The 15,135-nt window shown below is 34.9% G+C and overlaps 1 protein-coding gene across 1 annotated transcript in view; it reads left to right on the forward strand.

The window, feature by feature from the left end:
- FBXL17 (F-box and leucine rich repeat protein 17) overlaps positions 1 to 15,135 on the forward strand; it is a 279,322-nt gene that overhangs the window by 96,585 nt on the left and 167,602 nt on the right. Inside the window, exon 6 of the mRNA XM_058823719.1 lies at positions 3,758 to 3,888. Coding sequence (XP_058679702.1) covers positions 3,758 to 3,888 — 131 coding nt within the window. The remainder of the gene's footprint in view (positions 1 to 3,757; positions 3,889 to 15,135) is intronic.

Raw genomic sequence — 15,135 nt, forward strand, 5'->3', positions numbered from 1 at the left:
AAGGACTTACCTTCTGAAATTATTTGGCTGAAGAGGATTAATCTTACATTAATTGTTTAGCAGCGGACTTCTCAGTTATAGGTTTCAATTGGACTCAGGTTTAAAGTTCCTTTCCAACCTAAATGATTCTATAGTTCTGTTATCTTCTATGCTTTTTAGGGCAGCATATCTCTACAGGAAATAGGGAAGCATTCAATGGGAAAAAATTTGTGTACCCATTATAATAGCGATTTCTATACAATAACATCTAAATATTCACAGGAGTTGATACACCTACCCTTAAATTGCCTATGATCCCAATGGTAATAGTAATTTTCTATCACCTGAAGCACTGCACATATTTTAGTATTCCAAGTTTCAGTAGTCAAGATAGAAATCTTATTAATTGCATGACATTCCGGCACACAAACAGTGTGATAAACTCTGAATGTTCAAATATATCATTTAACATAAAATTTATTTAAGGCAACCAAACAAAGTATTTAAAAACCTCAAAGGTTTTAACATATTTTAAAATATCTGTGATCCAAAAGTAATGATGTCATTACTTTTGTGTAAGTGATAATCAGTAATTTCAACAAGAATGTGTTTATAAGTATCACGCAAAATTAGTTTAAGTGTTGCTGCTTTTAAAAAAATTCTGCTATTTTCTGTTTCATATTTTAAGCCCTCTGCCTACTTATTTGTGTTGTGTGTTTTGTCACATTAAATATTTCTTTTTCCATTAAAACATTTTAACTGAGGTTGCTGAGTTCAAAGTTTAAATTCTCCTTGTGCATGCTTATTTGCAAAGCTGTAAAATTAAGATTTCAAGAAAAGCTTGGATATCTGCAGAAGAAGGGCCCTGAAATTGCTCAGTAAAATGGTGTTGCTGCATGAACAAAATAAGTTTGGTTAAAAAAAAAAACCACAAAAGGAAAACTATTATGCATCCTAATTCTGTAAGATTGAGTATTTAAGTCACGGAATATACTCTTGCTCTTGAATAAATACTGTTTAAAGGTACACTATTTAAATGTCAGAATTTATGAATGCACTGTGGACTCAAGCATCTGTTTTTTAATTGTCTGCTTTGGAGAAGTTTGGTTTTTCTTTTTAATATCATACTATTTAGCTATGAGGGTTAGTGTTTTTCTCTTCCAATTTTTTCATAGTAGTGATTGTAGCACTTCTCCCCCAAAATTACTTCTCAGGTAATATATAAAATACGAAATTTGTTGTTAAAGTGTATATATATATTTTTAATGAAAAATTATTACTTACACAATAAATTGCATTTATTGCAATTCTGTGACCAATAATGGGATGTTTATACCTCTTAAGTAGGCAGGGAGGTCTTCTTTTCACTGTCGTATTCAGATTGATCCAAAATTGTCTCAAGAGCAAGTGTGTATTCAGTTCTACGGGTCTTGAAAGCCATTGACACTTCTGTAATGGCAATTTTGAGGTTGTAGAGACTACGTTATACTTGAGTATGTATCAATCAGAAACAGTGTCTTCAAACTTCTAAGACACAAAGGTTTTCTTCTTTGAGTATGTTGTGCCTGAGAAAAAAAAGAATTAACCTGTCAAGTAGGTCAGGTGTTTAAAATGAAAGAATGTAACAGTGAAAAAGACAAGTGATTATTGAGTTGCTCTATACTGAATATAATATTAGATAGACTATTACTAGTGTGAAGGAAAGAAGCAATGAGGGAATGATCATTCTCCTGTAATGGTAAGGAGCAAAAATCTACCTTGAAAACCCTATCAATTTGGTAGAAAGGAATTCTAGGAAATCAGTTTAGTTTTTGATTCCAGCCATGCAATGCCAATTTTTTTTTTCCCTGGGAAACCTCAAATGCTTTCTGCTGCATTCATCAGGTAGATAATTTGAGGTAGATCAGGTAGATCTTTGAGGTAGATAATACATGGTTGTTACCTCTTACCTAATTTGAAGACAGTTTTTAGGAATTTTTAAAGGAGTACTGGCCCCTTTCCAGGCATTGATACTTTGGTGTATATTTGTATGTTTTAGTCTGTAAGGAATAATAATGGCAAAAGAATTACCAGTACTGTCATCTTCTCATAAGAAGAATGTTGCTGAGAAAGAAGGATTGGGGTTTTCTTAAGTGGGAAGATTTTCTACTTGTCTTTTAAGTCTCCTTAGTTGTTTAATGTCATAGAACATATACTTATTGTTGAATTGTCCAGTAGGTGTATTTTATATGTCATAGGCATAGACCACATTATTGCCTGCATGGTTTAAAGGCTGAAATATCTAGTATGAATAGCTTTGTGAAGTTGGGGAAATTTACAGTTGCTGAAAGCTTCCCCTTCTTGTAATTTATAAAGGAAAAAAAGAGAAATTGGTTATGAGCTTTTTTTTGGCACATAGAAGATAAACTTGATGCTGGTGCAGTATGTATGAAATGAAAATAGAGCTTGTAAAAGGTGACTCTTTTACCAACACAGTGTCAATCACTATATGCTCTGCTTCCTAATACACAAAAAAGTTTATTTCAGAATTTCAGTGGCAATACAGTAAGTTACCTCCACAGTGACACCTGTGGTAGTATCATAATATTTGAAATATTATTGTCCTAGATTCTGTAGATGTACCCTAGAGATGTTCCTCAGAGGTGAGGGTTCTTGATATTATGCTTGTTTTGCTAAATTTTTGGGAATGGCATGTAGCTTGTCTTCAGCTTTTTTTGGAGCCTGTTAAAAACGTAAAGAACAAAACACCACTTTCTGGGGAAGGCTGCCTACATTTGAAGTCCTTTTCTCTTCTTTCTTCTTTTCTTCTCACCCCATGCTGCCACCTCCCTCCCTACCCACTTGTCCTAAATTCATTGACTTAATAATTAACTACTGAAGTGGACCAATTTTGTGATCTCAGTTGGATGTCTTTACCTAATCAAATCCTTAGTGACTTAAATCACTGATGAGGATCATTTTTTCTCTCTTACAGGGAAAGTAAATTTAATTAAAGTGTCAATATTGCCTAATGCAATTATTTTTCCAGAGTATAACAGAGATTATTTCAGACAGCTTAAAAAGCAAACAGTACTTGGAGGTTATTATGACTAAAGTGATACTGGAGAAGTCTGTAAAAATTTTTTTTTTGCATCTATAACTGATAAAAGTTGTAAAAGGGTTTGCTTTTGAAGGACATGGGAATGATTAACACTAGGAATAAGTCAGTTTAATTAGTGCATAACTCCTAATCATATTGTTTTGTGACTCCAAATTTTGTTGTTTAGAATATCCAGTCTGTTATTGATAACTGTGCAGATGAGACTACAGTATAAATACTGTATTTTCCAGGGAGTTTGTATTATTTGTTTACTTTGAAAACTTTATACTCTGGAGTCGCTAATTGCATTCATTTGAATCTAAGCACAAACATGCTGTCTCACTTCCTTCCATGCCTTATTTTTCCTGTGGCTCAATGAGTTGATATTTTACCTTGGTATCTTGCGCTCCATGTATTTACAAGGAGGAGGGCCTAGGCCCTTATTGTAGGTTGTATGACACCTTGAGTGAGAATGTCTGGATTTTATGTAGTAACTGGGTGCCTGAATCACAACTTTGCTCAAGCTGAATTCTGTGAATATCTCTGGTATGTTTGCTTTTTGTAAAAGATATAGTAATCATATCTTTCATGACTAACTTGCACATACTGTGTAACTTCCAAAAAATTAACAATTTTTTCAACAGTTATGTATGTGAATGAATTTCAGATTATTTCTTTCTCTCATATTTGTCTCAATAGCTAAGAAATCTTTCAAGCTTGGATCTACGTCATATCACAGAACTGGACAATGAAACCGTGATGGAAATAGTAAAGAGATGCAAAAACCTTAATTCTCTCAATCTGTGTCTGAACTGGATCATTAATGACAGGTAACTTCATTAGGGCATCCAAAAGCAGTGTAATGCAAATTTAACTGGTTCTGTTAGTTGAGAATAATTCCTCATGGCTTGGGGGTTGGATGAGATTGATTAAAGCAAATAATGTTTGCTGAGTGGTTGTTCTTGCTTGTTTTGGCTAAATCATCCAGACACCTATTTTGTGGACTGTTGGCCTATTTCTGCAACGGAGAACAGTTTAGTTATGACGAGATGGCAGGACTAATTTGTTTAATGCAGATTTCGGGAGAATGTGCAATGTATAAAGAGTGAAATGTTCAATTGCTGTTGAATTGACTCAATTCAATAGGTGTCCAGGATTTAGATAAATTTATATGCGCTCAAACAGTGAAGCATACATTTCACTATATAAGTAAAAATAAACTGCTTGTGAATTAATAAGTGGAATTCTTGTATTTTTAGAAAGCAGCATGGTTGTTTGGCTGGTTTTGATTTTTTTTTGCAAAGAACTTCAGAATCAAAATGGAAGAATGACCCTGGGTTATAAACTAGCCTTTTCCTTTTGACCAGAATACCTCCTATCCTGCTGTATTCTGGTCTTTTGATCAACTAATCTATTTCAACATCAAGTATGTGGACAAAGATTATGTATAGTTATATCACAGATCAGATGAAAAATGAGAATTTTAAAAGTGAGCATTTTTTTTTAAACAAAAAATTGAGCAAAGTCAGTGCCTGAGGGTACAAAGGAAAGAATATTTTTAATTACTTCTGCCTTACTATTTCATTATAACTGCTGTTTTAAACAAAAGGAAAAAGATACTTATAACAGAAAGAGGTTCTAAAACAGTTTCATATAAACCAGAGTAATGTATTCTAGCAATTGTACTTCTTTGCCATGATTATTCTTTGGTTTTTGTAATAAGGTATGTTTTTAAGTTTTTCAGAAGTCATTAAGGGTGTACTGATGTGTAGGTAGCTCAGGCTTTGGTGAAAGTATAGTATTCTGAAAGTAATAAAATTGCATTGTGTTTGATAGGAAGTTCCGGTAACTTTTGCCATAACATCTTTTAGTCCTTAAGACTGTTTTTTGGATTTGTTTTTTAGGTCAGACCTTTGATGAAACTTCATTGGTTTTGAAAGGATTTAGTTGCCTCATCTTTCTGTTTGTAGGGCTTTATTTTCACATGTGGAATGAGGTGACTGGAAAATTCCAGGATAAGCTAGAAAAAAATAATAAGAATAAAAATTCAAATTAAAAAACCAGGCAGTTTTCAGGTTTTAATTAAAGTACTTAGAAATGTATATCCATCTGCTTGGATGTTTTGATTATGACAGTCTGCTAAGTTTGATCTGCTGTCAAACTGTTCTTGAAAATCCTTTATTAGAATTGCTGTAATAATAAGTATATATTTTAATTCTATGCATATTACTCTGAAACTTCACACTGAGAATGAATTATAAGAATTGTGAATCTTAGCAAGACAAGGAAGCCCTTTCAAGGAGTGACAGATAATCTGCTTCTGTATTAACTTCTAGTTGTTTATTTTTGCTTCTTAAGGTTTTCCATTTCATGTTTTTTCTGATTGTACTTGTTACTACTTAATATAACAAAATTTGTAAATTTGAATTATCTTCTAGTTAAAAAAATAGAGAGAATTTAGAAAATAATTAATGCCTGTAAATCTGAAGCAGTTATTGGACAATTGAGAAACTTTTCCTATTTTAAAAGTGACATGCAATGCCAAATGCTAGTCTGAACTGAGTAAAGTTGGTTGCTTTACTCCTCCTAAAAGCTCAATTGAGAATAATGGAAAATTATATAAAGGAACATGATAAAACTACATGACTTTATTTGAATAAAACACCAGTTTAGCGCAGTATTTTGAGTGTACCCACTTTGAGAATAGAGGTGAGCTTTCAAAAGCTCACAGGACTGTTCAGGTGCTTGGGTTAAAATGCAAATTAGTTTAAATTACGTAAATTAGTCAATTATTAAGGCTTAACCCTTTTTTTTTTTTTATGCTGTTGGGTGTCTCCTAGTCAGAGGGAATGTCAGAAGAGATTCTGTTCTTGATACCTTTCCAGTGCATATTAGATAGTAGCAGTCTAACATTTTTCCCAATTCCTGTTTTAGAATAAATATTAGTTCCACCTCTCCCCCACTCCCCACCCCATTATGAAGCAGGTTTACTTGTGAAATTCAACTACATAGGACTTGTATTCCAGATCTTTTCAAACTTAAAAGGACAGTGTTCTGCTCATTTTACAGAACTGAGGGCTGAGGCTTCTTTAAAGCCTTGGAAAACTGTTTTGCCCCATTTTTTTGTGCATAATATTGAGTGTGAAAGAAAATGAGAGAGTTTTTAAAATACCAGTATAACTTACAGGAGCTAAGTAGCTCTTAAGGCAGTTGATTATGGCTTGGCAGAAATAAATCACTGGTTTTAAAACTTTCTTTCAGATTTCATGATTGTTTCTAGAAATCCATTAAAATTCTTTCCATAAGCAAGAGTATAACTCTAGAACACTTACAGGTCTGTCTTGCTTGTGACATGGTGTTAGAGTTAATCCTGTGATCATTACATTTCTTCTTAAATAACCTAAATTTTCAGAGTGTAAGAGCTCTGCTTGGTAGGCACTTGCTAAGATTTTTGTTGCTGTGATTCTTCTGCATATGCAAGAATTGATGAGACTGTTGTTTTTATCTTTTGATTAGAGCTCTTTTTTTTTTGACGTATGCATCTAAAAATCTTATGTGGGACAGTAAAAAAAAAAATTACCTAAGACAAAAAATATATTCAGTTGAGATACTCTTGACATTAGTTTTAAAATGAAGGAAAAGGCTCACTCAAAAGCTTCATATACTGTTTTTCAGATTGGTTATATTTGTTATAGAAAAAATCCTACTTCTTTCAAATATGAACAAAACCAAGCTTGCAAATTCTTTTCATATGCATCATGAGTAGATTACATCAAGTCTTTGTAATTGGAAAGGATTGAGTTCTTTGTACATGGTGAGGTGAATAATATACTCTGAAGCTTGCTTTCAGTAACCTTATCACCTTGAAGTTGTTTTTATGGTCACTGCCCTTGTTCATTTGAATTTCAGTTGATGAAGTAAAACCAGAACATCTAGAAATAAATGTTTTGTGGGAACAAATCCTGAGGGATTCAGGAAATATAGTATGATGTGCTGGCAAAGTTTTCAGGGGTATATGGGTTTTTTAATAGTTTGAGGAACATCAGCTATTTATTATATCCATAATGATCAGGAGACAAACAGCAGACAGTCTATTTTGTGAATCTCATCACTATGGACTGAGAGTTGCAATTCACTTCAACATCTGTGTTACATAATTCACTTAGGGACAGACATTTTAAATCAGTGACTGTGAAATCTTAAGAGTGTTTCTGCTTGCTTCAGTCATTGTCTTACTAAAATATTTCCTTATATTTGTATAATATTTGTATAGAGGATGTTTGCCAGCCCCTACTGTATCTATCTTTCTTCTTAGAAAGAAGAGAATAATGTAGATAAGGCAAGGAACTTCATTTACAGGTACAGTGAGACTTTCTGTGCCATGGCACTGCCAGTCACCCAGGGTAAGATTCCACCTGCAATACAAAATTATCAATTAGTTTTACAGTGAAAGGACAATATTTTCCCAACCATTTAAGATCTTTGGTTCTTCCTCTGTAAGTGGTGCTACATGTTCTTGTAATAATGTCTCAAGAGAGCTGCATTTTTTCATGTAATTTATTACACGTGTTGTGGGTGACTTTGACGGCAGGTGCTAAGATGTGCAGAGCATCTGAATGTTGTTGTTGTTGTTGTGAGAGCAAGTTATGGTTGTGACTTGGAGGATGATATGCATTATCTCCATGGCACAGTAAAACAGTGAGAATTTTGCTTAGTTACCTTGTGGTGATATTGCTAACCATCATTGGAGAGGCATTAATGCGCACCTCCTTGAGCTGTTAGCACAGATGAAAAACCTGGATGTAGTCCTGTTATTCCACTTCTGAGAAAACAGCTCTTTCTTCTTTTCTGTTTCCATGAAAATTCACTATGGATAAACCAGAGTAGACAGTGTAATGGGACAGTCTACTGTCCAGGGTGAGGATTATAGTTGGAGTCCAGGACAGAGGAACTTGTAAATACAGACATTTCACAAGGAGAGCAGTCAGGAAGTCAACATACAAAAGAAATTCAGTGGAAGCATGGAAACACACCATAAGCCTGAAAAGCAAACTGTTTGTACAGCCTCAGAGTCCGGAGAAAGGAGAATTCACCTTCAGAGATTCTCCAGCTCTTTTATTTGACTAGGTCACTAATGCACTACAAATTTCTCAGACCTGGGTATCATAGTTGTTGGCACAGAGCGTTTTGGGGTTTCCACATTGTTACTCAGTAGAATAAATTTTGTTAATGTGGTCTTCCATACATTAGAGAAGTGTTCAAAATTTTATGTTGACTGCCTACCATGAGTTCATGTAAATCCATGTAATCAGCCTTGGGAGCATCTGATGAGACCTGGATTTGTTGTGGGTAGTGGATACAGTGCTGGAGATTATTTCATCAGGAGATTAGCTCAATGTGTTTAGACCCAGAGCTGCTTGTATATATGAATGCCCCAGCATTTCACTAGCAGATGTGAGCATCACAGTAGTAGCTCTGTTCTTAGAGTGTATTTTTAATAAAATGCAAGGTTAGTGAGCACTAGAATTATTTTCTGGAAAAGTAAAAGAAAAAGTTTTTTCCTTCTGAAATTAAAAGTCTCTGCATATTTGACATGGAAATTATTTTAATGAAATTGCTTCTAAAGGAAGAATTCAAGGCTTTCATCTTGCCTATGTTTTTCCTAATCAAAAATGCCCATTTTAACTTTGATGACTACAATGCTAATATAGCATCTTAGCATTCATCACTTTAGATGTGACTGAAGTTACAATGTACTCAAGAGCATTGATACTTATTCCTATATTATCTGTACTTGTGAATATAGTAATGTCTTCCAGAAAATACCTGTACTTTTATGCCATATTTGTCATGAATCACTCTAGGTGAATACTAGCATGTCTTTATTCTAATTTATTTTCAGCTATTCCAAGTTATCTGAGAAATCTCCTTAGAGTACTCTGCATATTTATCAGATGTTTAGTCAGCTGCATTAAAAGCTAGAACTCAATAAAAACTGAAATAATGTAACACAAGTCAATTTTACTTTTAAAATCACTTACTCTTTTGAATGTCATACTTTTTAATTAAATTTAGAGGAAAATTTGCTTTCCCCTGCAGATGTTTTGTGAAATGATTTGAGACTGACTGTCAAGTTTTTTTAAAAATTCAGAACAAAGCATACAAAGTTGGACAAAGAATACACCTAAGCATGGCAATTTTCTTTGTTGACTTTAGGTTCTGGGTCTTGTATTATTTTTTTAATGATTACAAAAAAAAAAAAAAAAAAAACCACCCCTTTTGTGATTAGTCCAGAGTAATGGGATAAAGTGAAATGAGACATCCACACAGGAACAGCAGAAGAGTATGAGAAGAAAGGGGCAACAGAGAAAAGTATTATGATCTGAATGCAACCCACATTTCACATTGCCCTCTGGGAGAAGAGAAAAGGGAGGTGGAAGTAAACTTTGCTCAGCAAAAAATGGCATCTGAGGTGTTTCTAAATTTGTTCTTGTTTCTCATTGTCCTGCTCTGTCTAATTAGCAACTAGATCAGTTTCTTCAAACCAAGTCTGTTTTGGATAGGTGGCGAGTGATTTCCTATTCCTTATCTTGATCTACAGGCTTGTTCCATCTTATTTTGTTTCCCAGTCCTGCTGAGAAGGGGGGCTGAGAAGCAGCTGGGTGCCCAGCTGGCAGGCATTTAAGGTATCCTTACCCAATGTCCTGCACAAACTACTCCCATATATGTCCTACCCATGGCCTGCAGTTCTCCAAGGACTGCTCTGTTGTGGGTTTTTTCCATGGGATGCAGTTCAAGAATAAGAAGTAAAGTAAAGTAAAGAACAAGTAAAGAACAAGTTGCTCCAAGCATGAATCCCCCCACAGCTCAGTTTGTGATGCTGTGAATGCTGAGGTAGCATTTATGCTTCAGTGTTTCCTTTGGTCGACTTGGGCATTGTCATTCATATCTTATTTCAGTGATGTGATATCTTACATAATTTAGTTCTGCTCTTGTTGTGCAGTATTGTGTGAGAATTGCACCTTTCATGCCCACGAGTGCAGGATGAACTTCCTCCAGAATAAAGCAGTGGCCATATATTTATGCTATTCTGGGTATCTTTGTTTTAAATGTTTTCTTACTCGTCAGTGCAGTGGAAAAAGAATGTGGGGTATGATTCCCCACATATCTCAGCAGTTACCCCAGAAATTACTAATCTTACCAGTGTTAGTCATCTTTTCAGCTTCTATTAATGTGCCCTGAATCCACTTTATAAAGGCTTCTGGGAACTGTTTCTTCAGCATTGTTATCAAAGAAATTAATTTTTACAAACATTTGATTAGAACAGATCACTCTCATACTATCTGCGGAGTTTAACCAATGATAAAAATCAGAATGCATTTTATATAATTAACTGTAACTTTCCATTTATTAGCTTTGGCCTGCTAATTCTACTTATCTCTATAACTGAGATAAAAGTGGTATTAAAATAAATAGTTTTTTTAGGGACCATTTTTTGGTGGAAGTGGATGTTATCAGAGACAGTAAAACTTTAAAGCTCTTGTCATGATTTGCCATGCTTTGCTATGCTTTTGTCTTTCTTAACATACTTGAAAAATGGGGAAAATAGTCCACTGTTGTCACACTGCTGAAATGTATGATAAATGACGGTCTGTAAGTAGTGAAAATATGAGGAGGGTGATTAAGTCTGACAATTCTCACATAAAAACTTGAGATGATAAATATCCCCTGTGATTAGTTGGTAATTTAGTGCAAGGGATGAGCATCAGCCTAAACAATTTTATGAGTTGTGGCATAAAAAAAAACCTCTGTGAGGTAGGTATGCACTTGTTAAACCAAAGGAGAAATTTCTTAAACTTAGTTGCTAATAATTAAAAATGGCAGACTTGACACAAAATGTGGCTTGATGATTTTCTGTATGACATTCCTTACAAAAATTAGGAAAGTGCAATGCTTCCTGAAGGCATGGAAATGACAGTGTATTATAAATCTGATTCCTCAGTGCATCATGAAAACGGAAAGGTTTTGTGTATATATAGAATTTCTGTACAGATAAAATACTTCCAGTGTTATAATTTAAAGCAGTACAGAAAATTAAAAAAAATCCAACCTGCCATGGCTCTGAAAAGAATATGTAGTCTGCATTGCAATTACTGTTACATTCTGAGGTTGCAACCTATAATTCACCATGCAGTCAGAACAGGCACAGTACTTGAAAAGATGAGAGAAAAAGGGAATGGGTGTCCCAATGATTTACTGCACTGACTGTATTGTTTAGAGCCTGTCAGTATATCCAGTATAAATACCGTTTGAAAGGAACATAACCAAGTTCTAAATTCACTTTAGGCTGTTTCCTGCTGCATGGGTTCTAAGTTCAAAATGAAAAAAAAAAAAAAATAGCAATTATTTGGTGGGGTTTTTTTTCTTTGTATATGTGTGGGTGATCATAAACTTATCTTATGGTGGGGTCATGCAATCATATAAACAGGAAATGTGTCAGATGCTCCATACTAATTATCTTCAATCCTGATCAGGTTACTCAGTGAGCCCTGCATTTCTTTTGTTAAAACCAAAGAAAACTGGTGTATTCTGAATTTTCTGTGATGTTAAATGCAGGGACATTTTGTTTTTAGAATTCAAGATTAACCAATAGATACTGACTTGTAAAGGATACAGGATTTTAATGTACCTTTGAAGAGTTGTACTCAGCTGGAAGAGGAAGATAGTGATGAAGTGGAAGTTGAGCTGACAGAATTAATAACTTGCAGTATTATAGTATACTTCCCTGAAAGTGCAGTAATAATGTAATGAGGAAAACAAACAGTAATTTAAAGTGGTGGTCATGGTGATGCCAATAGGATATAGTCAGGGAAAAATAAGTAAGCAACACAAAGAATAAAAGTTTTGAAAGGCTAAAACTGTATCTCTCTGCTTGAAATCTTCTTGACTTCTGTTCATACCTTGTGATTGTGATTTGCTGTTTCTCAGAACTATGGTGCATTGGTCTGAGACTTCCTTCAGTACATGAATCTAGTTTTTTGTCTCATGGAGTAGAGAAGAAACTGGTAAATACTCACCTTCATGTGCCTGAAGGGAGCTAGGCCTCGGCCAGCTTGTCCTGCTAGCTTTCAGAGGGACAGAGTTGTTCCCAGGCCTCACAGTTCTATACAGGAAAAATCCTGCCCAGTTATTAAATAGCACCTGAATTTTTCACTGTCAAAACCACTTATATCTCATTTATAACTTGTATAATTTCTGTCATTCTGGCATGCTGGGAATGCTATGTCCATTTCTCAGCTGCCGAGTACAAGAAAGGTGTGGACATACTGGATAGAGTCTTGCAAAGGACCATAAATAAGATGAAGGAACTTGAGCAGCCATCCTGTGAGGGCAGGCTGAGAGAACTGGGGCTGTTCAGCCTGGAGAACAGAAGGTTCAGTGTGCATAAGCACGTAGAACAAGGGAGCAAAGAGAGCAGAGACAGGCTCTTTCCAATTGGTGCTTAGTGACAGGTGGTGGTCAAACACTGAAATGCAGGAGACTCTCTTTGAACTTCAGAAAACATTTCTGCACTGTAATGGTGGCTGACTACTAGCACAAGTTGCCCGGGGAGGCTATGGCGTCTTCCTCCTTAGAGACAAGGATACTAGGTGCCTTCCAGGCCTCTTCCAAACTTACACACTCCGTGACTCTCATACTAACCTCTTGTGTTAGTGTTTTGATTGTTAAGGTAGATGGAGATACATGAACTGAGGTCCACCATAGCAGCCATATTCCTTGCCTGATTCTGATTTTTTAAAGTTTGTTGTGACATGTTTGAACAGACCATTATCTCCTGATTCTGGAAAATGCATTAGTCAAAGAGGTCCTAAAGAAGGCCCACAAGGAATTAGAGATATATTGCTATCAGCATCATTGATGTTACTGCTTATAGTGAAGAGTGGGAAAAATTGTGTATTGCCATAATTCTTTTCTTGTCTTTCCAATACCAATTACCTCCTACTCTGATTTATTTCTTGTCTTAATTTTCATTCCCCTTCTCACTTTATCTGATAAAAGTCTACTTCGTCTAGCCTGTGGCATTTGGGAGATGGTTGTGAGTCTGTGGTAGCCAGAGAGTTAAGAGCAATTCCAAATGGAAAAATTTTTTTAAGTTCCAGTCACTCCAGACTGAGGTTTGTAGTCTGCTCCCTTGCAGTACAGTATCAAAAAATTTGTTTCCAAAGACAGTGGTTTTTTTCCTGTAATATTGTCATTCCTGCCTGTCCTTGCAACACCCCCCAGAACATGAGAGAAGGGAACAGGACTTTCTGTCTTGTTTCCAAAGGATAGACTTAAAATAAAACTAGTTTACCTGCTCTTAGTGCTTTGTATTTCAGATTTTCACAGTTTTTTCTCAATCACCTTAGAACATTTTTATAGGTGGTTATTTCCTTTGACATGATCATTTTTTCTAATGAAAATTCCATCTGTGCTTAGCTACTTAGTTTCACACAGGGTAAAGAGTCACCTTAGCTTTCTTGGGTCTGCTTAGTTCTACACAGTGGTATTTCTCTTTCCATTGAGAAAAGAAATCCTGTTACCTCTTGACATGCTGTAGCTAGCCAGATTTACCAACACCTGCCAGCTTGTCATTAGTAGAGGTGTTTTAATGAAGTATATGGATCTCTAGTAAATGGAAAGTTCTCCTAAAAAAAGAATTGTCTGGAGGCAAAACACTGCCAGTAGTGTTTTCCTGGCTTGTTCCTTAAGTTTCCTATAGTCGGATGGAAGGCAAGCTGCAATGAAATGTTAACCTACCTGGAAAGGTTTTCCAAGTCTGTGTATAGTAAAATAAGAAGATTAGTCTTCCATTCACTTTTAGAAAAAGAGCTTTCACAAATAGAAATGACAAGTCATTAATGATTAATTCTTTAATTTAATTCTGGTAAAATTAACTAATATACTTCTGTATGAGCATTTTATAGAAGTCAGCGGAATAACAAGCCATGCTTGATACATGGTACATCTGGTTTCACACAAAAAAAATTTGTGTGTTAAAGTAACACACAAATAAAACTGATTTTTTGAGATTGATGCAGTTACAGTTTCAGAATGATTTTGATTTTTATTTATATTTTGTTACTTTTCTTTCAAAAAGAGTATATCTTGAAGTTGATGCATTTGCCTTTATATTTCATTTTTTGTATGCAAATATGCACATACATATATAATATATTATCTGGATGGCTAATAATAGATTTTTGCATATGAGTAGGTCTGCTAAAGATGTTGAATAAATGAATGCTTCCTATTTAGGGAAGTCTTAAGGAAGACTTAAGGAAATCCTTAAGAGTTACATCTAGGCAAATTTCTAAGCCGGATTTACTATAATTTGTTGCTTGACGAGTAACGTATCAGTCATATTTTTTTTGCTGTAGCCACAGTACATTTCAGTCAGACTTTACCAAGAGTTAGTGATGCTAAACCCTTTGTTTCAAAACCTGAGACTGGATGCAGCGTCTAAAAAACCTGGCTGCCAGAAAGATTAATCAGCTGCTTGTGGACCCTGCCCAGTGCAGAACAGAACAGAGCCCAGAGGCTAATTTTTGTTCTCCATCTGCTGTTGAACAATGGGAATTGATTTATAAAACTGAATTTCAAACTCACAGATATGTATAGTGGATTATCTATGAATTGTTCTGCCCTCCTCTGATTCTTTCCAGATACATATTGCTATTAGCTTGACTTTATTAGGAGTTATGCAGTTCTGCCAGTTCATGTTTCTAAGCATCATGAAAGTCCTTTTCAGTGCTACTGAAGTTTCACAATTTGTTTCAATCTGGAAAATCAAGCATGAGTTGATATAAAAGGGAAAAATATCCAGCCATACATGGATTATAAGAGTAAATTTGGGAGATATATTTGATTTGTACAATACTAAAAGGAGACAAAAGGCCTTTTATAGTCCTTAATTAATTATTTGTTTGGTATATGAAATACATTAATTGCAACATATTTTCAACATGTTTATAAATTGTACGTAAATTGACTTAGAGTCTAGCAACTAAATTTTTTATGGTTCTGATTACCGTCAC

Source organism: Ammospiza caudacuta, chromosome Z (assembly GCF_027887145.1).
Source record: "Ammospiza caudacuta isolate bAmmCau1 chromosome Z, bAmmCau1.pri, whole genome shotgun sequence".
NCBI lineage: Eukaryota > Metazoa > Chordata > Aves > Passeriformes > Passerellidae > Ammospiza > Ammospiza caudacuta.